This window comes from Dermacentor variabilis, chromosome 3, assembly GCF_050947875.1.
Source record: "Dermacentor variabilis isolate Ectoservices chromosome 3, ASM5094787v1, whole genome shotgun sequence".
Lineage (NCBI taxonomy): Eukaryota > Metazoa > Arthropoda > Arachnida > Ixodida > Ixodidae > Dermacentor > Dermacentor variabilis.
The window spans coordinates 217,690,452-217,715,172 of NC_134570.1; the positions used below are offsets into that span (position 1 = coordinate 217,690,452).

At 43.5% G+C, this 24,721-nt stretch overlaps 1 protein-coding gene and 1 long non-coding RNA gene across 4 annotated transcripts in view; one reads left to right on the plus strand and one right to left on the minus strand.

Annotated features, from left to right (window-relative positions):
* LOC142576640 (general transcription factor 3C polypeptide 3-like) overlaps positions 1-24,721 on the plus strand; it is a 255,854-nt gene that overhangs the window by 184,403 nt on the left and 46,730 nt on the right. For all 3 annotated transcript variants that reach the window (XM_075686857.1, XM_075686856.1, XM_075686854.1), the window contains exons 14-15: positions 22,234-22,314; positions 22,379-22,437. In XM_075686857.1, coding sequence (XP_075542972.1) covers positions 22,234-22,314; positions 22,379-22,437 — 140 coding nt within the window. The remainder of the gene's footprint in view (positions 1-22,233; positions 22,315-22,378; positions 22,438-24,721) is intronic.
* Positions 1-24,721, minus strand: part of LOC142576641 (uncharacterized) — a 149,529-nt gene that overhangs the window by 119,018 nt on the left and 5,790 nt on the right. The gene's annotated exons all lie outside the window — the stretch shown is intronic.

A 24,721-nucleotide genomic window follows, 5' to 3' on the forward strand; every position in this document is an offset into this window, starting at 1 on the left:
TCTGATGAACACTGATGAATTCTACACCGATGCATCAAGGTCGCATGCTGGTGTGTCTTACAGCTGCGGCTGTTGGTCCCTCTTTCTCTGAATCAGGTGCATTGAACCCCCATACAAATATCTTTATTGCAGAAGCCTGTGCAGTACTGTCTGCGGTTAAACACATTAAGAAAGTAAAACTAGAGAACACAATAATACTCATTTACTCATTAAGTATTGTAAAAGCACTAATGTCCTTAAAAGGAAACACAAAAATCCTGTTTTCATTGAGCTCTACTCTTAGTTGTGCAATACAGTGGAACCCCGGTTATACGTCCCCCGGTTTTGCGACAACCTGGGTTTTACGCCTGACCCATGTTATACGACAACCCTCGTGAAATGTAGGACGGAACGGCAGACGAAAGAAAAGTGCTGCTGGTCTCTTTCCTCGCTCCATCTCTCCGCTCGACCGGTTTGCTATGGCACAGCTTTCTTCCCTGCCTCGTCTCATCATTCGTTTCTCTTTCCCCCACCAGCAGCCGCCCGCGACGCTCGCTGTGTTGAAATGGCACCTTTTCTTCTCCACAATCACTTTCTCCTTCTCTTCTCGGCGGCGTCGCCTCTCTTTGCGTTTTCCAGCAGTTTCCCAGCAGCAAATCGCCGACAAGGTAGTGCGGAGAGGCCTAGGTTTTTTGCACGTGTTCTTCGTCGTAATCCTAGCGACCAGCGTTCAGCAGAGGTTTTGAGTTGTGTGGAGCAACATGACGCACAATGTCCCGAAAGCGGACAGTTTTGTCGCTCGGCGATAAGCTGAATATTATCGAGGAAGCAGAAAAGCGGCATGGAGCCACGAAAGCCAGCATTGCCCGGGACCTTGAGATACCCGAATCTTCGCTTAAGACAATCCTGGCATACAAAGCAATGATATTGCAGAATGCCGACAAGTTCGGGCTCAAGCCGAAAGCAGCAAAAGAAGGACAGCTTGAGAAGTTAGAAAAAGTTCTTGTCAAGTGGCTGCATCAAGCACGGAGCTCTGCGATCAACATTGACGGCGCCATTCTAAAAGAAAAGGCTGACCTTGTGGCATTGGGTCTGGGCATCGACCACTTTCAGGCATCGAACAGCTAGATCGCTTTAAAAAAACGAAACAGGATTGTGTACAGCCGCTCCTGCGAAGAAAGCACTTCCGTGGACATTTCGACGGTGAACGAGTGGATTCAGGGTGTCACCAACCGGGAACACCGGGAAAACCGGGAATTCTCAGGGATATTTAGTAGTCTGGAAAAACTCAGGGAAAACTCAGGGAATTTGTGCCTCTATCAGGGAAAATTAGCTGTAATTTTATTGAAAGGGTCGAAAGTCGCGGTAATACTGGCTCGAGTAACAGACAGGAATCGTAACGAATCGTCTTTGACGCCCTGTCGTCGGCTGGAGGAGTTGCCAGTGTAGAGTCAACGACCGACTTTCCGGATTCCCGATAATTTGGACAGCTTCGCGGCACCACTACGTACCCCATATATTCAATGTATCACAACGTCTGAAATTTCGGACGCAAGAACTCTTTGCCGTCCGATTTTCCGGACGTTCTGCATGACCGCAGGTCCGAAACGGCATTTATCAAAGCCACCACCGCTGCCATTTTGATTACCTCGCCGCCACGCAGATCCGCTGGCAGCCATAGCCATCACTGCGGCAACGCTACGCCTAGCTGCTTCGACGTTCCCTATTAAGCTTCTTGCCGTTCGGTGCCGTGTTTCTTCATTTCTCCGCTGTCAGCAATAATTTTGGCTTCGAAGCTCGGAAATCACAGCGCGTTCCATAATGCTGGTTCCTGAAAGCTAGTTTCGCCGCAATACAGTTGTGTAACGCGGTGAAGCATTAGCAAAAGTATTGCGGTGACGCTTAACAAGCGTAGGAAGGGACAATTGTCACGGGACACAGTATGTATTCCTTAATTTTACACGAGTGCACACGCCCTCTCCTCTCACAGTAGGAGCACCGCTATGCCTAATAAGTGTACTGACAGGCATTCAGAGCTTCTTCAGACGTGCCTGTGTCGATTTGAGCCCTTAAGAGCAATAAAAGACATGCATTTATTTTTTCGGACTGCCTGATTTTTCGGAAGTTATCGCGGCCCCTAGGGGGTCCGAAAAACTGGACATTGACTGTAAACTGACCAAGATATCCTTCAAATGGTCCGTAGTACGAACGCGTGACAAAAGGAGCACGAGAACAGAAAGTACCGACGCATTGAGGAATGAACAGGGAATGAAGTATGCGAGCGCTTCGTTGAAGGAGCCTCAGCTCAAAGAACACTCTTGGCTGACGCCGAGATGTAGGCGTCCCTCATACAAACCAAAATAAACTCTTTAAGCAGTGAAACACAACACTGAGGCGTCGTGCGCGGGCTGAGAGTATGTCAGGACAGTTGAGGTTGACTTACGAGCTGTTGAGAGAGACTCTCAATTGTGACAAAATTCGGGCCTCATACCACTGAGCTTGCTATCAGCTGGTATAAATTGCTCATATTAGAAAATATTTGCATCTGTATGCATCTCCTTTTTATTTGTATTTGAGAATGTCTGACTCGATTTGCAATTTCTTTTGAAGACATTTTATTTGCTGTGCATTTTACTAACCCCTCCCTTCTAATCTTTTTTTTGAATAACATAGACACTGCTCCTTACTATTCAAATTGGATTAAGTCTCTTCTTTTAAAAACAATTTTCCACATGCTTACTAAAGAGTGACAGCATCGGGTGATATGGTTCCAGCCCGTCTTGACATAAAACATAGTTCTGCATCACTCAGGGAATTTGGCAAAGGCACTCAGGGAAAACCTGGAAAACTCAGGGAATTTGGAAATGTCAACTTGGTAGACATCTTGGGATGGAGTCGCTGTCGGAGATGATTGCTGCATACAAGCCCTGCGACGTTTTCAACGCCGATGAGAGCAGTATTTTTTACCATATGCAGCCCGAGCAAACCCTTGCGTTTAAGGGTTACAGCTGTCATGAGCGTGTGACGGCACCATTCTGTGCTAACGAGGATGGTTCCGAGAGGCTGCCCATGCTCGTTGTTGGAAAGTTTGCAAAGCCACGGTGCTTTAAGAACTTGAAGACGCTGCCGTGCAGATACAACTTCAACAAAAAAGCGTGGATTACATCTTTGCTCTTCAGCAATTTTTTGCAGCAGCTGGATAACAAAATGGGTGCTAAGGCGAGGAAAATAATGCTTTTCGTGGAGAACGCACCGTGCCACCCACCCAATACGTCCAGCCTGAGGAACATAAAGGTTGTTTTTTTCCTGCCCAACTGCACAAGCTGGCTGCAGCCGCTGGATTCGTGCATCATTAAGTGCGTCAAGCAAGGGCACCGGAAGCGGTTAGTGCAGCGTCAGCTGGCGGCTATGAGAAAAAAAGATCAACGTGCTCGACGCCGTGCATTTTATTGCCAGTTTGTGAAATGCACTGTCGCGAAGCACAATCACTAACTTGTTCAAACACTTTGGCTTTTAAGCGAGAGACTGCCTCCTCTGCTGGGGATGCAACAACCTCGATGCCGCTAGAGGCCAATGCAGGCTTCGCCGACGATGCTTTCGAGGGTTTAAACCTCACCTCGACCTTCGCCAAATATGTGGAGGCCGACGACAACGTTGTGATCTGCGGCGAGGTGTCGCTGGATGACGCCATCGAGGAGGCTTTGCCTAGCGCCGACACCCCTGCGACATCGCACGAAGACAACGACGACGCTACAGATGCTGTGCTTGTGCCTACCACGGCCACCGAGGGGCTACAGCACATAGACGGCATCCGGAACTTCATCTGTTCATGCGATGCCGCAGAGGACCTCCTTTTGGACGTTGCACAACTCGAGCGAAAGCTCTTGGTTCACAAATCAAGCAAGGTCCAAAAGAAACTTACCGACTTTTTTTAAAGTTCGCGCTGGCTGGTGGGAATCACTGCAGTGGGCAGTGGAGTGCCGTAAAGGTTCGTTTGAATAAAGCATGATTGGTACCTGTACTGCAGCATTAATTCTTATCGCATTTACTTTTATGGGTACTTTGGGTTTCCAAGCCCTGCAAAGTATGTTAGTAGTTTACATTGAAGTTTCTCGTAAATCCGTTGCGCAATATAAGTAGTATTCTTATAGGCATAATTTATGTTTGGACTTCATGACGCCCGCATTTTACGACGCTTTTTCGCGGTCCCGAGAAAGTCGTATAATCGGGGTCCCACTGTATTTATCCATTGCGTAGACATGGTGACAATATGCTGGGTTCCAGGCCGTAGATGCATTGAGGGTAATGTTATGGCAAACCAAATGGCCACATCAATTACATTGCAAGCTATTAATCCTACCGCTGCTATTCCTACCATAGATCTCAAGCCATTTTTGCGAACGAAATTGCAACGCCTGTGGCAGCGCTTGTGAGACAATGAAACAAATAATAAGCTCCACTTGATTAAGCCAAAGTCAGGTTTCTGGCCCTCCATTACAAAATCACAAAGAACTGACGTGCTATTCTGTCGACTCAGAATAGGACACACATATGGTACTCACAATTTTCTGTTGACTGGTAATGAGCCACCAACCTGTGGTAGATGTGGTGAGAGGCTCATCATCCTCAACGTCCTTGTGTAGTGTTTGGAAGCCAAAAGAGAAAGAAGGAAACATTTTCCTTTTGCATACCGCTATTGTCTCCCTCTCCATCTCGCTATGTTCCTTGGTAAAGAAAGCCTTTTTACCGCCAAAGCTGTCCTAGGTTTCTTCATCGATGTGGTCTTGAATGTTAGTAGCCCAATAGTTTCGTTCAAGTGCATCCTCTCTCCAGAGGATGCAGCTTTGATAGTTGTCCTTGGATAGCACACGCCTTCAGGTCCTTGCACTTCAAGGGCTCTGTTACAGCAGTAGTGCTTTTTAGAATTTTTAGCCTGTGACCAATTCTAGTCCATAATAATTCTTTCCCAATGCATCTTTTGTGTCCTTGGCACGCTTCATAGTTATTGCCATAGTTTTATTTCATGTAGCTTTTAGGCACTTTACAGTGACCATATTTTGGGCCCCTTTACAGCCCTGTCATATTCACTGCTCGTAATTTATTGCTGTACTTTGAAATTGTTACCCTTGGCCTGGCGCTCTTTGGTCATACTTGGCCCTTGCGCCACAAAACGTTATATTCATCATCATCATCACACAGGAATACCGACACAAATGGAAACTTCTGTGGACACAGGCAGTCGAATAGTTGAATTACATGCGGTTGCTGGCAAACGCATCTCTCCGATAGCAGGCCGCACGACTGATAGCGACCACCGAAGTGTGGCAGCAGCATTGTTTGGTATAAAGTCCAAGTACAATAAGATCATATTGTGCCCCACGCACTGTATATGCTTTAGGTGCGAGTGCTATGGTGAGCTGAGAAAGATGGTAGCTTCATGAGTGCCATCTCCCTGCTTGAGCAGTGGGAAAGGGGAGCGAGCTTGCGGTAATGCGATCAAGCTCACGCGAGAGTGAAGGTGGGTTAGTGCGCGTCTCCTTTCTTAGTGCAGCCATGGCTGTCAGCATGGCTGACCACATACGCAGCCCATGCACCCTTTTTTTTAGAAGTAGCCTGCTGCATGTGCAAAGACTGGGTGAGATGAGAAGGCATGGCATCATGTGCGCTGTCTTCTTGCATGTTTCGTACTGGAGGTTGCGTAATCTCAAGTTTTGGAGATGCGTTCAAGCGAGAGGCAGACGAAGCATTCACTTGCCATTGCCAGCGCTTTTCACAATAGCGTCGTCCCCCTGCGGGTGACACTGCCAGTCACGGGACTAGATTGGACGCGAAAGCATGGCTGGTTTCGCTTTTTGCCGCCGATGTGAAGATATCGTCGATACGGCATGAAACCATATATTTTGTTGCCAACTCGCACTTCAACAGAATATTTTTCTCATTCAAGTTTGCTTTTTCCGGTTGCCCAATAATTAGAAAATTTTGCAAACCCTTCTGTGTAAGAAAATTCTATCGGTGACTGTACTTATCTGCACAATAGATTGAATTTCAACACAATCAAATTTCGATGTAACAAAGCGAAGTGCTGATTTTAACGACTTCATTATATTGAGGTTTAACTGTAGTGACCAAGAAAAGGACCTCCAAAATCAATACGAAGGCTATATATGTAGTGCACGCCAACGTACACACTACCACTGGTGGTGGCCGGCCTTGCCAAGTTCACTCAGGAAAGGCAGCAGCCATCCGCCTAATTTTCTGCGTCATGCTTGATGGACGTTTTTGTAGAGAAATACTAAGCAACGCCCATCGCATGCATGTAGTGGCATGCCAAAGAGCAATGGATGCACAGTGGGGTGCTCACATACCTGCAAAATCTTGCCAGCGACACGCCGCTAATCATTTTCTGCGAGGCCTCACGAGTGGGAGCAATGGTAGCAGTGGATCGCCGCATACTTGTTATCACTGTTACTTTTGTCACATTAGTGTTTACATGGGTAAGCGATCAAGTTTATCACGGCCTAACCATAGCTAGGTTCGGTTTGTCCGAAGTCCAGCATGCAGCTTAAAAGCATTTCGCTCGGGTTCGTATGGCCATTTGCTCCCTCTGCTATTTGTCACTTTTTTACCGTGCTGCTCTTGCTAGGCTGCACGAGTGCATCGAGTTGTGGGCTAAAGCATCTGTGGCATGCAAGGACTGGTTCTGTTGCTTTTATGTGTCCTGTCAAATCGTCACACCTGCTGTTAGGCAGTGTTGCGTACTCCAGGGTAGCGTATCATACTGCTGCAGAGTTGTAGCAGCGCCTGCCTATCGAAGCTCGACCAACGTCACTTATTGGGTAGCGTGGCGTTGTCGGCGGGCTGCAGGCATCCGGTAGACCATGGCGACCAAGCAAGGGCGAGACGGTTTCTAGTGCTAAACTTGCACGGTTTATTCAAAGGTAGATGAAAGAAAATGAGAAGAGCATGAAGTGTTCAAAAGTACATTTCGGAGCCCCTTAAATAGGCTCTCTACAATCGTGGGGGGGATCTTGCTTCCGGCAACGTCACGTGACCGGCACAGAAAGAGGGCCCCTCCTCCTTTGGTTATACCGAGCCTGCTGAAAGGAAGAGGTCGTCCTGCCTCCTGGAATTGTAGACGCCTGTCCGCCTCTTCTGCGCGTTGCGGGATCGTGGAAGTTCTCCTCTAGGTCCAACTCGAGAAAAGGGTCCCTCTAAACTCACACACCCACACACACATACACACACAAACGAGGCCTGTACGCTGCGGGGCTTCTGGCAGACAGGCAGACACTCGAAATGGCCATGGTGAATTAGAAAGTCATGCTTCATTTCGACGACGCCTGGTGGAAGAAGGTCGGGTCAGAGAAAGCTCTTTCTGCACGTGGAGCGGGACGCCAACAATAGCAGGCAAAGTCACGCCTCATTTCGACGAGGCAGGGTGAGATGGTTGGTTGAAATTTCTTTCAACACGTGGTGCCAGACGCCAACCCTTACAGCAGCTCATGTTTTTGGATCTATTTTATGCCTGGCTTCACGCGTGTTCAACTGTCGCTTCATGCAGAACTGTTGATTTTTTTAAGTATGAGGTTTTTGCATCACCTCATTTGTAATGGGGTAAACTTACGAGTGTTTTATCGGAGTGTGCACAGGTAAGTGCTTCTTTAGCAGCTTTTTTTGTTTCGCCTGACTTCTTCGATATTGTGGTTACTTGGAAAATGTTTGAAAAAAGGAAGCTTAGGTGAGAATTGCTCCTAGCTGCTGCATATGGTATTGTTCAATTTTCGCTGAAAAATTTGCATCATGTTTGTGAAGTCATTATACCTTGGTGCTATCTGAGCAGACTTACCAATCAGAGTGCTTTGTTGCTTGTGCATTTTGTACTCATTGGCATTCCTTATTGTTATCCATCGTGGCATAGAAGTGTAAAGCCCACACCACAAAGGACTAAACCCGGCCTTGCCACCTGCACCCACACACCTCTGCTGGTGCTGCTTTAAATATATTTCATGGTTTCTTTCTTTCATAAAATTCAAGAAAAAAACTCAAAAGTTGGCAAGATTTTAGCATTGGTTTGTTTCCAAGAAAATTTCAGATTGCGAAAAGTGCAGCAGGAGGGACACTTTATCAACATGTGCAGTGGAATTTTATTGGTGGCGTAACATAAACTCACGCTTTTACTCACCCATGTGTTTAGTGACTTCATTGACTAGTGTACGCTTTCCCATTAGCAAATTCATATTTACTGTTCTTGAGGCGACTGTGTTGGTACTGATTTGACGATGTCGTCTGTTTTCATTCGTAGCAAAATCATTACAATGGGTGCCGGCATCGAGCCGTGCAGATTCATTTGAGATGTAAGCCTGCACCAACAATGCATGCCCATTATTGAAGTATAGAGACATTATCACAGCCACTGTATAATTAAAAAAACAAAACAGTTGAGACATTGCATTTTAGTCAACAAAATGAAGCGGCTACTTAACACAAGCTCCCTTTACGATTATCGTAAGGTGAATCTGTGCAAGAGACGAAAAGTCAACGCATCATGTGATATGGTCACCGCTCCATGTATAGACTGTGCCGACAGCAAAAGCAAGCGCCGTCCACACCGTTTCGTTGTTCAGCGTGATTTGACACCTGTCAAAGATTCTGAAATCTGCAGGGTCACGGTAGGCTTGCATGACACTCGCTCTTCCTTCATCCACCGTCTGTACAAACGCATGCAACAGCCACGACACTTACGCATCTGTCGTGTAAAATCCAAAGCGAGTCGCAGCTGTGAACAACTTTGTTGCCATCCCATGCACTAGCTTTCATTTGCGAGGTGGTTTGTTGGCTTTCCGAGGGTTGTACGGTTGCTGCGAATAGATCCGCATCAATTCGCAACTTTAGTCGGCGAGGCCCAATGTCGCCTAATGGCATAGGGAGTGACCATAGAGAAAGACATTCAACAAGAGCAAGAGAGAAGTGGTTTGTTGAGAGGAAGGAAAGGTTGGCACTATCTTCTGCAGGAGCACAGCTCAGCGCCAACAAGAGCAGACATTCCCATAGAGCGCAGCAGCCGAATTGACTGTAGCACACCAAGCGGATGGAATGAACACCTGAACCACACTTTTGGTTTTAGCCATGCACATTTTGAATGCTAGCTGGCATGCATTACACCAGCTGCGCTGATCGGTGCGGCATTATTGACAACGGGGCTGTTTAAGATTTTACTTCCGGCATGGAGCGTTATCAGAAAACTCAGCCCAGCTGTGCGCCGCCTCGCGTTGCCTAGCAACCATATAGGAGAGCACCGAGCCACATAACCTCCTCGCACCCCAAGCCGTAGGGGCGGAGTCGTGATGTCACAGGCGAGTAAAAGCTCGGAACAGCCGGCAAGGCGACATACCTCTCGCCTCCTCTACTCCGTGCGTACATGCTGCTGCCATGGGAAGACCGAAGAAAGTCCAGACACCCGAAAAAGAAGCGGCTTACCAGGAAGAGCGCCGTACTGCCAAGCGAGAAGCGATGCGTTGCCGCCGAGCTGATCCAGAACACCGTGCCAAAGCTGCAGCTGAGAAGAGGCGACGCCAAGTTCAGGATCCCGAGTTTCAGTCCAGGGAGTGCGAGAGTCGGTGCCTGAATGCTGGACGTCGCCGAGAAAGCGATCCCGGCCTGCGACTGCTCCAAAACTTCCAGCATCAAGCCCGCCGAGAAAACAACTTTACAAAACCTGGCATAACCTCTCAAAACCTAGAAACAACTTAGCCAAGCCTACCATAACCTCGCAAAACGTACAAACAACTTGGGCAAGCCACATAAAAGCTAGGTAATCACAAGCTCCGCTGTTGACTCAAGCCTTACACCACTAGTGCAAGCTGCGCACATTCTTATTATGGTTTGTTTTGCTTTTTTTTTTTGCTTTTGCTGCTCAACTGCGCATAGTTTTTGTGTGGAATTGTCTTATTATTTAGTAAAAATGATTGTGAATGATCTTAACAAGCCTCCATAGAATCTGTGCCACGTACAATTTTATAAGACGCATGATATCTTGCAAATCAGGAAATGTTTCTTCATCATCATCATAATATCATAATCCTGTCTTATGTCCACTGCAGGACGAAGGCCCCTCCCTGCGATATACAATTACCCAACCAATTCCAGATGCGCCTGCAAATTTCCTAATTTCATCACCCCACCTAATTTTCTGCCATACTCAACTGCGCTTCCCTTCTCTTCGCACCCATTTTGTAAACCTAATGGTCCACCGGTTATTCATCCTACCCATTACATGGCCTGCCCAGCTCCATTTTTTTCTCCTAATGTCAGTTAGAATATTGGCTATACTCGTTTGCTCTCTGATCCACACTGCTCTCTTCCTGTCTATTAATGTTACACCTCACATTTTCCGTTTCATCGCTCTTTGCACAGTCCTTAACTTGTTCTTGAGCTTCTTTGTCAACCTGCAAGTTTCTGCCCCATATGTTAGCACCGGTAGAATGCAGTGATTGTACACCTTTCTTTTCAGCGATAGTCGTAAGCTTTCAGTCAGGATCTGGCAGTGCCTGCTGTATGCACTCCAACCAGTTTTTATTCTTCTATAAATTTACTCCTCGTGATCAGGGTCCCGTGTGAGTAATTGACCTAGGTAAACATACTCCTTCACAGATTTTAGAGGCTGACTGGCGATCTTGAGCTCTTGTTCTCTTGCCAGGCTGTTGGATATTATCTTTGTTTTCTGCACGCCAATCTTCAACCCCATTCTTACACTTTCGCTGTTAAGGTCCTCAATAATTTGCTGTAACTTGTCTCCAGTGTTGCTGTTGCTGATCACAGTGAATAGCATTGGAGAAATTGTGTCTTCTTGTCTGACCTCTTTTTTTTTATAGGTATCTTCCTACTTTTTTTGTGGAGAATTAAGGTAGCTGTGGAATCTCTGTAGATATTTTCTAAGATATTTACATAAGCGTTCTGTACTCATTGATTATGTAATGCCTCAATGACTGCTGGTATCTCTTCTGAATCAAATGCCTTTTCGTAATCCATGATAGCCATATGGAGAGGCTGATTGTACTCTGCGGATTGCTAGATTACCTGATTGATGACATGGATGTGATTCATGGTAGAATATCCCTTCCTGAAACCTGCCTGTTCTCTTTATTGACTGAAGTCAAGTGTTGTTCTTATTCTATTGGAAATTATCTTGGTGAATATTTTATATAATACTGAAAGTGAGCTAATGGCCCTATAATTTTTCAATTCTTTAACATCTCCCTTTTTGTAGATTAGTATAATGTTGTGATTCTTCCAATTCTCTGGAACCCTTGAAATCCTGAGACATTTCATATAAAGGGCCACAAAATTTTCAAACATGATATCTCCTTCATCTTTCATTAAATTGACTATTATTTCATCTTCTCCTACTGTTTTTCCCCGGTTCTTGTCTTGCAAGGCCCTTCTAACATCATCGCTAGTTATAGAAGGAGCCTCTGTTGCTACTTAAAATGGAGGTAGCATGGCGGCTCTGGTTCCTGCACAGGTCAGTATAGAATAATTCTGCTGCTTTTACTATATCTTCGAAATTGCTGATCATATTACCCTGCTTATCTTTCAGTGCATACATCTTGGTTTGTCTGATACCTAGTTTCCTTACTGATTTCAGGCTGCGTCCATTTCTTACGGCTTCTTCAGTCTTTTTCACGATATAATTTTGAACATCCCTTATTTTCTCCTTGTTGACCAGTTTTGACAGTTCTGCAAATGCTATCTTATCTCTTAAGTTGGACACTTTCCCTCTTTGTCGTTTCTTTATTAGGTCCTTTGTTACTAGGGAGAGTTTAGCTACTGGTTGCCTTGGTGCCTTACCTCCCATTTCAATTGCTGCTCCTGAAGCCAGTGTAGTTATGGTTTCATTCATTACCTCTATGTCTTCTTCATCTCTCTGTTCTAAGGCTCCATATTTGTTTACAAGCACCATCCTGAATTGGTATATTTTCACCCTTACTGCATCTTGGGTGGCCTGTTTCTTCTTGACTAATTTTACTCTTTCTCTCTTCATACTGAGGTAAATTCTAGACCTCACTAACCTATGATCACTGCACTTTACCCTAACACTTATACATCCTGCACTGTGCTTGGATCGCCAGAACGTATGAAATCTATTTCATTTCTTGTTTCTCCGCAAGGGCTTTTCCAGGTCCACTTCCTGTTGCTACATTTCCTGGAGAAGGTATTCATTATTCGGACCTTATTCCTTTCCCGGATTCTACCAAAATCTCTCCTGCAGTGTTCCTAGAATTGATGCCATCGTTGCCAATTGCTTGTTCACTAGCCTGCTTTTCCCCCACTTCTCCATTGAAGTTGCCCATGACTACAGTATATTTATTTTGCACTTTTCTCATCGCTAATTCAAGATCTTGATAAAACTGTTCTATTTCTTCATCATCGTGACTGGAGGTTGGAGCTTAGGCTTTTACTACCTTTATTCATCACCTCCTATTTAACTTTAATATGACCACTGCTACACTCTCATTAATGCTGTAGAATTTGTCAATGTTGCCTGCGATGTCCTTGTGGATTAGGAATCCTACCCCATACTGCTTCTTATCTGGGAGTCCTCTGTAGCAGAGGACGTGGCCATTAGTCAGCACTGTGTAAGCCTCACCAGTTCTTCTAACCTCACTAAGACCAATAATATCCCATGCAATGACTGATAGTTCCTCAAAGAGTCCTGCTAAGCTAGCTTCACTCGAGAGGGTTTGTGTGTTGATCGTTGCCGGGTTCAGCTTCCATTGGTAGCCTGTCCGGGTCCAGAGATTCTTAGCACCCTCTGCTGCGTTGTAGGTCTGATGCCACTGCCTTGGTCAGCTGTTCCACAGCTGCGGGGGACTGAGGGCCATTGGTTGACGAGTCATTTGGGAGGTAGTGGCCGAATATTGCACCAGGAAGGTCAACTCCTGTTCTCGTGGGGGAGTGTCTTTTATTGAGGGTTGGTGGGCCTTCCTAATTTGGTTTCACCTGGACTAGTACAGCCCCACTGGCTCTCAGCATCTCGGTGTGAGGCACCACTCCAAGCCTGGAGAGGTGGATTCGAGCCTGTGACCTTCAGGTTAGAAGCCCGATGTTCTACCTCAGCTCCATGGCCCCGCCTCAGACACATAGCTACAAATGGAACATTTCTAATAGGACACTCAAAAAAGAAAGAAAGCCAGAGTATTTGAATTTCTGGCTATAGCAACCGAGCAGCTAAGATAGCTCAGTCAGATAACCCTGTAGGCGGCAAGGCCACCTTATGGCGCAGAGGACCAGCTCAGAGGACCCTACATGTCTAAAAACTCACTTGAATTATCCGGGATAGACGGATTCTGCTGATCTCTGTAGGTAGCAATGTGTGACACTATTTCCAAATTGTTATGACATTGTGGTTCTAAACTGCATGTAAGCAAGTAAGCAGGCGACCGTGAAAATGGCTAGGTACACTCAACATGTTCAATAAGCTTGAACAGCACTTAAAACGAGTAGGGAAGAAAAGTAGGGAAGTGCGGTTCACCTCGCTCATCTGAAAAAACCACAAGCTGCATATGCACGGGGACACATCCACCTGCTTACTGGCGTGTCTAGCCACCCCAGTCGCATTCGCTATCGAATCAGGAATGCTATGCCTCATAATTAGCTACATCAAATGCGTCATCATCATCATCAGCCTGGTTACGCCCACTGCAGAGCAAAGGCCTCTCCCATACTTCTCCAACAACCCCGGTCATAGTGTGTATCAAATGCGTGTGTCACCTCAAACGCGTCACAGGAAATGTTTGTTTCGCTTTGTATAAATGCTCGTTCTGTGCTTTTTGAGCTTCAATCCAACGTTGTGGCACCAGGTAAGCAGCAGTAGTTCCCTTATGAAGCTCCATCGGATGGCATCAGCTGAACAAAGTAAATTACAAGTATGTGTCATTTTGGTATTTAGACCTTATAAGAATACTGCGTGTAGAGACGAAACGTGTGAAAGTTCAGCAGGTGGTATTACAAACAAAAAGGAATTCGCTTTTACATACTGGCTTAGAAAATACCTGACTCATCCCAAACAATACCATAAAATATTGTTGCAGGTCACAAAGCACAGGGGCTTTATTGCGGCAAGTAGCAGCAGTATTGCATTGTACTCGAAAAGGACCTGCAGAATGCAGGCCAGCACAAAAGAACATCTTTGTCTTTTCTTTATCATGCTTGTACTCTTGAGCGGTCCTGTCGTCGTCTGTGTCATTGCCAGGGTGTAAGTGGCACAAGTATAGTGATGCGGCATTGCCCTCCCTCTAAAGCGCACATCGTCCCGATGCCCATGAAATGGTAGCCGTTATACTCGATGAACAGCTTGTCGGTGTCCACATCATTCAGGAAGATACGGCTTCACGTGCACCACGTGGACTACCTCAGGCACCTGTTGACGGTGTTTGTAGCAACGTGAATCGTCTCCCACGACCTTGTAATTCACGTCGCTAATATGGTGCAGAACCTTCTATGGTCTGAAGTATCGGCATAGAAGTGTCTTAGAGAGGCCTCGGCTTCGTGCCGGATACCAAACGCAGACCCTTTCCCCGGGTGTATAAGCGACTAATTGGTGGTGGAGATTGTATTGTCGGGCGTCACATTCTTGCTGTGTAGTTATTGTGACGCTCGCAACCTGTCGTGCTTCCTCGGCACGCTCAGTGAATTCTGTGGCATCTTCGTGTGAATCATTGTAGTCATGAGGCAGCATAGCATCACGCATCATAGTGACTTCTCGACTATGGATCAAACCAAACGGTGTCATTTTGGTTGTTTTCTGGCGTGCCGTATTATACGCGAATGTGATGTACAGCAATATTTTGTCCCAATTCTTGTGCTCCACATCGACATACATGCTAAGCATGTCTGCGATAGTCTTGTTGAGGCATTCTGCAAGCCCATTCATTTGTGGGTGCACTATGCACTGTGCCATTCAGTGTAAGCACAACGCGCAAAAGCTCAGCTGTGAATGCGGTTCCTTTGTCAGGTATGACAACTGCTGGAGCACCATGTCTCATGACAATGTTGTCGATAAAGAACTGTACCGCTTAAGCTGCAGTGCCACTTGGAATCGCCTTGGTTTTCGCATTTCGGGTGAGATAGTCCATCGCGACTAGGACCCCATCTGTTGCCACTGTCAGATATTGGAAAAGGGCCAAGAAGGTCTATTCCAATTTGAGTAAATGGCTTTTCTGGTACTGCAGCGGGCTGCAGTAGCCCAGGGGGTTTAGTCGGTGGTACTTTGCGTCACTGGTGCTCACGGCAAGTTCTAATGTAATGTTTCATCTCTGCTACAAGCATTGGCCAGTAGTATCTTTCTTTGATTCGTGCCAATGTTCGCGTGTAACCGAAGTGGCCCAAGGTGGCTTCATCATAGCAGGCTTGCAAGATTTTGTGGCGGAGATTTTCGAGTACTAGGAGATAGGTCTTCCCTGTTGAAGAGAAGGTCTTCCAGTAGAAAATTCCATTACGCAAACAGAATGAAGGTAGACTCCTTGAAAATATTCTCGATATATTCGTAGCTCACCCTTTCAAGAACTTTATGAGTGAGTTGGGCTCCCAGTCTTTTTCCTGTTGTCGAGAGATGGCTGCCGCATCAACACCTCCTTAAAAACCTGTGCATTCATCCTCGTTGGCGCTCGGCGGTGCAATCGGTGATATCGAGAGGCAGTCTGCATGTAAGTGCTGCCTTCCCGACTTGTAGACTATTGTCATGTCATATTCTTGAAGCTGTCAACTCCAGCGTGCCAAATATCCAGAAAGATCTTTCATGTTGATCAACCAACAAAGGAAGTGGTGGTGGTTTGCGACTTGGAAAGCGCGGCCGTATAAGTACGGGCAAAACTTCGCGACTGCCCATACGACAGTCAGGCATTCCTTCTCTGTGGTTGTGTAGTTGGACTCGGCACGTGACAATGTTCTGCTCGCATAGGCAACTGCTCTCTTGGCACCGTCTTGCCACTGAATGAGAGCAGCGTCAAGGCCTATGTTGCTTGTATCTGTATGGATCGCTGTTGATGCATCCTCATCAAAGTGAGCGACCACATGCGGAGTTCGTAGTTGCTGCCGTAAATCATTGAATGCCGCTTCTTGCTCCTCTTCCCATACAAACGCAACATGTTTGCATCAATGCATTGATGCAAACATGCATCATCATGCATCAGCCATGTGTCTTTCACTGAAAATACCTAATATTAAAAAAAATGTTCGAATATACATAATATTTGAGTTTTCAATATTCAACTTGTATGTTTGAGAATTGACACAAACTTAGGTAATTGTGCTAGTGGTAAACAAACTGCATGCTCTCACAGGGCACGATGCATCACTGTAATGCCTAAACAGCTGCTTTGGAGGCATTGCCCACATTGGGCATTGGCCTCTTCTAGGTAGTTAAGCGCTTGAGCTGAATTAGCAGGACTGGGGTAGTTGGAGATCGCAGGGAGAGGCCTTCTTCCTGCAGTGGATATGAGGTAGGCTGCTGCTGCCGGCGCCAGCCGCAGCAGCAGCAGATTTACTTGCTGCTTGTAGCATATTTACTTACAGCAGCAAATTGGCAAGAATGCAGTTGTACACAGCAGATGCTGTGAAATTAATGACTTAATATGGATTTGGTTTTGAATCACTCATTGACTGTCCAACTGTAGTTTGGTAACATTAATTAAGGCATTGTTTCATGGGGCAACACATACGCTTGTCACTTATCATCAATTCAACATATCCAAAATCAGTCAATACGCATTATCACTTCTAGCTCCATGCAATCCAATGTTTCTTTGTTACTTCGCACATATAATATCTTGCCTATTTTTATTTATTTATTGATTTATTTATTTATTTACAATACTGCCAGTCTCATATCGAGACCATAGCAGGTGGGCATATGAATATACATACAATTCATGTTTTATATACCGAATGGTAACAACATGAGAACATGTAAATGGAAATACATCAAACAGGTTCAGTGCACAATTTTACAACACTAATAATATGAATAACAAGAGAAACTCACAGAAATAGTACACTTCAGGTTACATGTACGTAAGGATTATTAGTGTTATGAAAACAAAGAAAGAAACAAAGGGGGTAAATGTTTAGCTATAGTTCATAAAATGGAAGTTCTGACGATTATATATGCATAAGAACTATTCTTTTCTAACTAATTATTGCATCTTCTAATAACTTAACAAAATCAGACTGCGATACTGTGTTAGTTACAGATGCATCTAGGTTATTCCACTCGCGAACAACATGGGGGAAAAAGGAAGACTGAAATGTATCGTTATTACAAAGGAACTCGTTTAGTGTATAGGCATGATTATGACGAAGTACGCGGGATTTAGAAAAGGTAACGTATGCAGAGGCATTTATTTTTAGTCCGCTGTGTAATATTTGATGCAGAAATTTTAGACGAGCTCGTTTTGCTCGCACAGCCAAAGTTGCAAGCCCTGACTGTGTTAGAAGAAGAGTAGGGGAATCACTGCGCCGGTATTTTCGGTGGATAAACCTAATTGCCTTTCTCTGGATCCTTTCCAGTTTAGATATGTTTGTTTTAGTGTACGGGAACCATACGACATTAGCATACTCAAGGACAGGTCTCACAAATTTAATGTAAGTTAAAAGTTTGACATTAGTTGGTGCCAACCGCAGGCACCTTTTGACAAAGCAGAGTTTTCGTAATGCACAAGAAGTAATGTTGTTAATATGTGCTGTCCAGTTAAGGTCGGACATTACTGTTAAACCAAGATACTTATGCTGTTGAACTCTAGTTACGGGGCTGCCGTTAAGTGTGTTGTGGAAAAATGATGGGTGCTTTTTTCTCGTTACTGTAATGCAAACCATTTTGTTTGTATTAATGGTCATTTGCCAGTTATCACACCATTCGGTTATTTTTGCTAGTGCATTATTGAGCAGAACTTGATCTTGGTGATTACGTATTTCGCTGTATATTATGCAGTCGTCTGAAAACAGTTTGACTTTACAATCAGTGTTATCTGTAATGTCATTGATAAAAAGTAAAAATAACTGCGGACCTATTACTGAGCCCTGTGGGACCCCTGATGTGACAGGCACCGGAGCAGATGGGATGTCTAATCATTTGTTCCAGTTTGACATACTCGTCTTACTCCACAAGTTGCTTCATAATAACCTTACATTTCCATTCATTGCAGTTGACCTTTTGCAGAATAAAAGCTTGAGAAAAACCCGCATATCCTGCAGACTAGGCATAAAGAAATTTGGTTAGTGCCGACGCCTAGGGCATATTATACCGAGCAGTCTCTTTCTTATACTCTTCCAGCATTATTAAATAAATTAAACAAAGAATTGTTTAACCCCTTTCAGCATTCAAGTGATGTTATTAAGCGATTTTTTCTGAGCAAGATATTGTAATATTGCACTCAGTTTAAACCTATGCCTGTTATTATTTTTTTTTGTTTCCCCATGACCAGTTATTTGTTTTTCTAATACGTATGTTTGTGCTGCAATGCATAGCGCTGCTTTTTACAAAGTGTTTTGTTATTTTGTTTCAGTGTTTATTTGGAAAATTGAAAATCAGCCTGTGTACTGTACTGCCAAGTTGATAAAGGGGGCTGGACCTCTGTAAAGCCTACAAGCTTTTAGTCCTGTCTCCTTCTTTGTCCAAGAGAAAACTAAAGACTGAATTGAATTGAACTAGAGTAGCCTCTCGTGGGAGCAGTACGCTCATTGATCACGTGTTATCTAACATATCACCATCGCCTTGCTCCGGGGTTATTGATACTGACATAACCGATCATTTTCCTGTTTTTCTTACATTTAACAATGAAATACATTAGAGCGATAATAGCTACTTTACTTCCATATTTCATGCAGATACCCTTATTGAAGCCATCAGTGAAACTGGTTGGTCTCCAATTAATTCTGTCTGATTCCGAAGCAGCACTAAACAAATTCTGCACATTATTGGCCGTTTCAACTAACACGCGCACTGTAAAATGTGGGAAAAAGTATAAATATCCGCACAACCCATGGATGACGGACGGTCTTCTAGAAAGTTTAAGAAAGAAGGAAAACATGTAGAAGAAAACTAAACGTCAGCACTTTAATACTGGGCTAGCTAACCCCAAAATGCAATGGCAGTTATTGAACTCTCTTCTTAACCAGTCATCTGTTGATGCCTCTATAACCAAAATAAATTATAATGGTGTCACTCTTTCTGAGCCCACCGAAATTGCTACTGCTTTTTCGGACTACTTTTCTTCCATTTACACTAATAACCTACATGCGCAGTTGCATAATACTTTGAGCCGTACGACACAATCATTCTTCTTGTTGCCAGCTACACCAGATGAAGTGTGCTCCACGATTGCTAACCTTAAAAATACAGGGCCTGGCTTAGACAATATTTGTGTCAGGCATTTAAAACTGGCATTTAGTTTGCAACACGCTCTGTAATATTATCAACCTTACGTTTAAAGATGGTGCATTCCCTTCATTTTTAAAAATTGCCAAGATTATTCCTGTTTTTAAAAAAGGCGACAAACACACAGTTAATAATTACTGACCAATTGCAATTATTTCCTGCCTTAGTAAACTCATTCAGAAATTATTTGTTAAACGTCTTAATAACTACTTAACAATGTTTAAATTGCTAAAGAACGATCAATTTGGTTTCCGCCCTGGAAGTTCCACGAATCTAGCTGTTCTATCTCTAAGTGACTACATAAAAAATGTATTGATTCGGGAAACTTAGTCGGATCTGTATTTTTAGACTTCAATAAAGCTTATGACACGGTTAACCATCAAGTACTGTTTAATAAACTTGACTTTTATGGTATAACTGCTCCTGCGCTAACATTCTTAAAAAATTACTTCCTTTACCGGCCACACACAGCGCATGCAGCAAATACTTTCTCAGTAACAAAATGTATTAACCAAGGTGTACCACAGGAATCAATTCTGGACCCTTTGCTTTTCCTTCTATATAGTAATGATCTTGCGGATTCTCTTAACTCCACCAACTACGTTCATTGTATTTTATACACAGATGACACAAGCATATCTTCATCTGACAAATCTGTTGCTACTCTTACTTCTAAGTTAAATATTGCATTAAGTAACATTACAAAATGGTGTAGCAACAATTACTTAGTTCTTAATCCTCTGAAAACTAAATTTATGTTATTCAAAAGTGCTCAAAGGAGCTTAACTTCTATTCCTGAAGTAAAGCTTGGAATTCATTCAATTCCCGTTAGCACCGATGTCACCTTTCTTGGCATACATCTTGACCCTAACCTTACATTTCGCTCTCACTTTCTACATCTCAAGCACAAGACCTCCGTTTGGTATATGTGCATTAATCAAAGCTCGCCCTTTTTTTTCTCGTGAGGCTCTGCTAGCATTGTATTATGCATTCATTCATAGTCACATTAATTACGGCATTGTTTCATGGGGCAACGCTTACGCTTGTCACTTATCATGAATTCAACATATTCAAAATCAGTCAATACGCATTATCACTTCTAGCTCCTTGCAATCCAATGTCTCTTTGTTACTTCGGGCATCTGTTACTTCGGGCAACGCCTTGTGATCTAACCCAATGCCTCACACTCAATGACACAAAAATAGAACTTTCCGCTACAGCAAAAACATTGGGTGTTATCTTCCATGAATTGATGCTATGGGACCACCACACCGATTACTTACGAAATAAACTTAGTAAAGCGTTAGGTATGTTGCGCAGATGCCAGAGGCTACTACCAATACCACAGAAACTTATGGTATATAACGCACTATTTGCTTCTCACCTGCGCTATTGTAACCTGGTCTGGTCAAATAGTACTAAGAAATCATTAGGTAATTTAGTTTCAGTTCAAAAGAATGCCTTACGTGCTATTTCAGACTTACCTTACAATGGACATACGCGTGACATATTCCGGAAGTTCAAGATTTTACGTGTAGACCGCCTTTATGAGTATCAACTTATGTGTTCTTTTAAACGTGACATGGTTAAGGGTACTAATCATATCATAAACATCGCGAACTTGCAGCGGAATCCTTCTTTTCGCCTAAATCGATATACGGAACACTGGGAAGTCCCGCGCCCTCGGACTAACTATGGCCTTCAAGCACTCTCCTACTGTCTTCCCTCTACACTTAACAAATATAGTCTAAATGATGTAAACATACGCCATATATCCAAGAGCACATTACTGCAAAAATTTCTGTGAATAATTAACTTTTTGGTTTGTCGGTTGAAAAGTATTTCTTTGCTATTTCTAAGTTGTCATTTCTGGTTTTCATGCATACATGTATGCGTGTGTGCATGTGTGTATGTATGTATGTATATATATATATATATATGTATATATATATGTGTATATGTGTATGTGTATAGATGTGTGTATATATATGCGTCTGTGAATATGTATATATTGACCTTGCCACAAGAATGCACTACGAATATCTTGCCATGTTGCTGCCTGTTGTTCATGGGGAGGTGGGACTAGTCAAGCTGCCGTTATGCAGCTTTTATCCTGCCATCCCTACCGCTTTGTATATATCAGTGTACTTATGTGGTAAATAAACTTCTTCTTCTTAATATAATATCTTGCCTATCAATAATTTGTTCTAGTTTAACATACTCGTCTTACTCCACAAGTTTCTTCATAATAACCTTAGGTTTCCGTTCATTACAACTGACCTTTTGCAGAATAAAAATATGACCAGATTTGCAGCTAACAACAATATTTTGTTACCCGTGGTTCATACCAATTACGGCAAAAAAACATCTTCCTTCGCTACAATTTCTCTTTGGAATGAATTACCATCAACCATAAAATCCTGTACTTCTCTTGCAATTATTAAAAATCACCTTAAGCATCGTTTCCTGCGATAACTTAACTACGATCTGGCGGTGTACCTTTGACTTTTATCTCACGTCATTTCTTGGATTTCATCCATGCTTTTGTCCGACCTTCTTTTATAACGTGCTTTTTCGTGTTTGATTGTAAATGACATGTTTAATGATGTATTTGATCTGTAGATGTTGTTTATAGTAACGCTAATTTGCTGACTGTTGATATCACCATTAATGTTGTTATTATTAACCGAGGGTCCCACTACAGTTCTTTCACTTTGGGACCCTCGTCTGTATATTTGTCATGTTGTAATCACTTCTTTTTTTGGAACCAATAAATCTGAATCTGAATCTAAATGGCGATGACTGGGCCATGTTTGTTGCAGCCATGTTTTCAACCAGCACCTACCGGGGTCGCACGGAGGCTTTGCGAGAACTGCACCAGCAGCGCAGCTTCAGCCCATTCAGTGAGTGTGTTGTTGATTTGCTCAACCAGTGAGGAGGAACTGACCACCATCTTGCACCGCACAGACTGGCTCACAGCGGACAGCGGCGTCTCGGTGAATGAGCTGTACCAGTGCTTTTACGAGGTATGTGACATCCCAGACCACAGTGTTGGGGCCACACAGCTTCATTTTCTACTGTCGACATAGGGCAGCCTCCCAGCAAAGTTTCGTCTTTGTAAATCTGGGGCCACAGCTACATTTGTGTCGCGAGACGCTCGCAGAAAAAAAAAAAGAATGCGGCCAATATGTAGCACTCTCCTAAAGTGGCCAGGGTTGCCAAGCGTCTGGTCTTTCCAGTGAATTTCCCGACTCCCAACTTGACCTAGTTGGGACAGGCATATGGGTGTTGGATTTTTTCATACTACATAACAATTGGTAAACAACATTTCAGTTTTTACAGTGGCTGACACTGTTCTCGTTTTTGTTTGCTGTTGAATTGTCATAAGCACAAAAACAGATTTTTTTTTTTTAGTTTTGTTGTAGGTTCTAGCCATTGACAGTACCTCTGTCTCAGTGGCATAGCCAGAAATTTCGTTCGGGGGGTGCTTACGCTGCAGCTTGGCATCCTGCTTAAGACGAAGCTTTAGCTCGGGTGCTCCTATCTAAATACATGTAGAAGGGGAATTCGTTTTTATGGCAACCACTGCACCAAATTTGACGAAGTTTGTTGCATTTAAATGAAAAACTTGGGGGGGGGGGAGCGGGGGGTTCTAGTGACTGCTGGTTTCAAATTTTTCATTTAGGTTGCGAATTTTTTATTAAAAATTGGCCAAAATCGCACATTTTCAGAAAACGAAACTATCAAGTTTAAAGCTCTTACTCAACAATGAAAAATGATATAACAATTCTGTGAATTTCATCTAATAGCACATCTACAGCGGACAAAATTGATATGTTACACACATGAATTAAAAAATTTAGTATTGTGAAAACACGGCTTTTGCAGAACCTTTGTACACAACGTAACCAATTCACATAAGATAGAAATTGACATATCAAATTTGTCCTCTTTGACTGTTATAATAGATGCCGTTGAGAGAACCGCGATATCTGTTCTTGATGCAGAGCTGTTAGTTTGTAAATGTCGTGCTCCTATTTTTTTCGAACTTTCAAATTTTTCGAAATATTTTAAACAATATCCAGGCCCTTAAACGAAATTCTGCTTCCAACAGACACTAAAATTTAACTTTCTCAAATGCAACAAATGTCATTAAAATCGATCCAGAGGTTATCTCAGAAAAGCGTTTCTGCGTTTTACATGTATTTGAATAGGCCGCGGCGGAGTGGAGCCCGAGCTAAAGATTCCTCTTAAACAATTTGTCGAGGGATCAAATACATGAATGATAATGGCATTGCCATTGCCAAATATGCTGCAAACTAATTCTTGAACGCTATGCACTGTAAAAACATGTAAAATATATCATTCTTCATAAAAGAATTTACTCGTACGTGCCAAAAATTGTGTCCAAAATAACTGATATCAATGCTTCCATGTTTTTTGTCTATTTAATAAGTAAAGAAAATATCACACGAACGTTAGAACTATATCAGTTCAAAAACAGCAAAGCAGTGCATGCCGCTGATATGAAAAATGTAAAGGCCATGAAATGATCAATTTGAGGACAAATATGTTAATGAAACTTTGTCATTCAAGAACCGTGTTTACATTCATTTACGTATGCAACGGCCAGTGCAAAATATCAATGTCGCTGGCATTTGTTCCAATGTATTACGCAGGAGCAGCTGTCACCGGTCGTGTATCGTGAGTAATTGCGCCGAAATTATAGTCGCAACAGAGAGCACATATAAAAAGCAGGAGTTCTGCAAGATATACGAGGGCAAGTCAAATGAAAGTGAGCTAATGCGAATATATGACAAACAGGGTAATTTATTTAAAAGTAGTCTCCATGAGCATTTAGACATGTGTCCCATTGACTAAGGAGTTGCGTGATTCCGGTCTCATAAAATTCCTTGGATTGCTGCTCCAAAATGTCTGCAATTGACTCTTTCACGTCATCGTCCGACACGAATGTAGTTTCCTTGAGCTGTTATTTTTTCTTCGGTTGCCCCAAAATGGTGGATGTCGCAAGGCGACAGGTCTGGGCCATGTAGCGGATGTTGCAGCATTTCCCACTTGAACGTTGCCAGTTTTGTATCAAATACATCAGCGATGTGGGGACGGGCATTGTCGTGGAACACGATGACCCCATTTGTCAATTTTCCACATCGTTTTTTCTTGATTCCAACACGCAGCCGTTCCGGCGTTTCACAGTGTATGAAACAATTGATAGTCTCTCAAGACTTAGCAAATTCTATCCGTAATTGTCCCTGACGATCGAAACAAAAAGTCAACAACACCTTTCCGGCG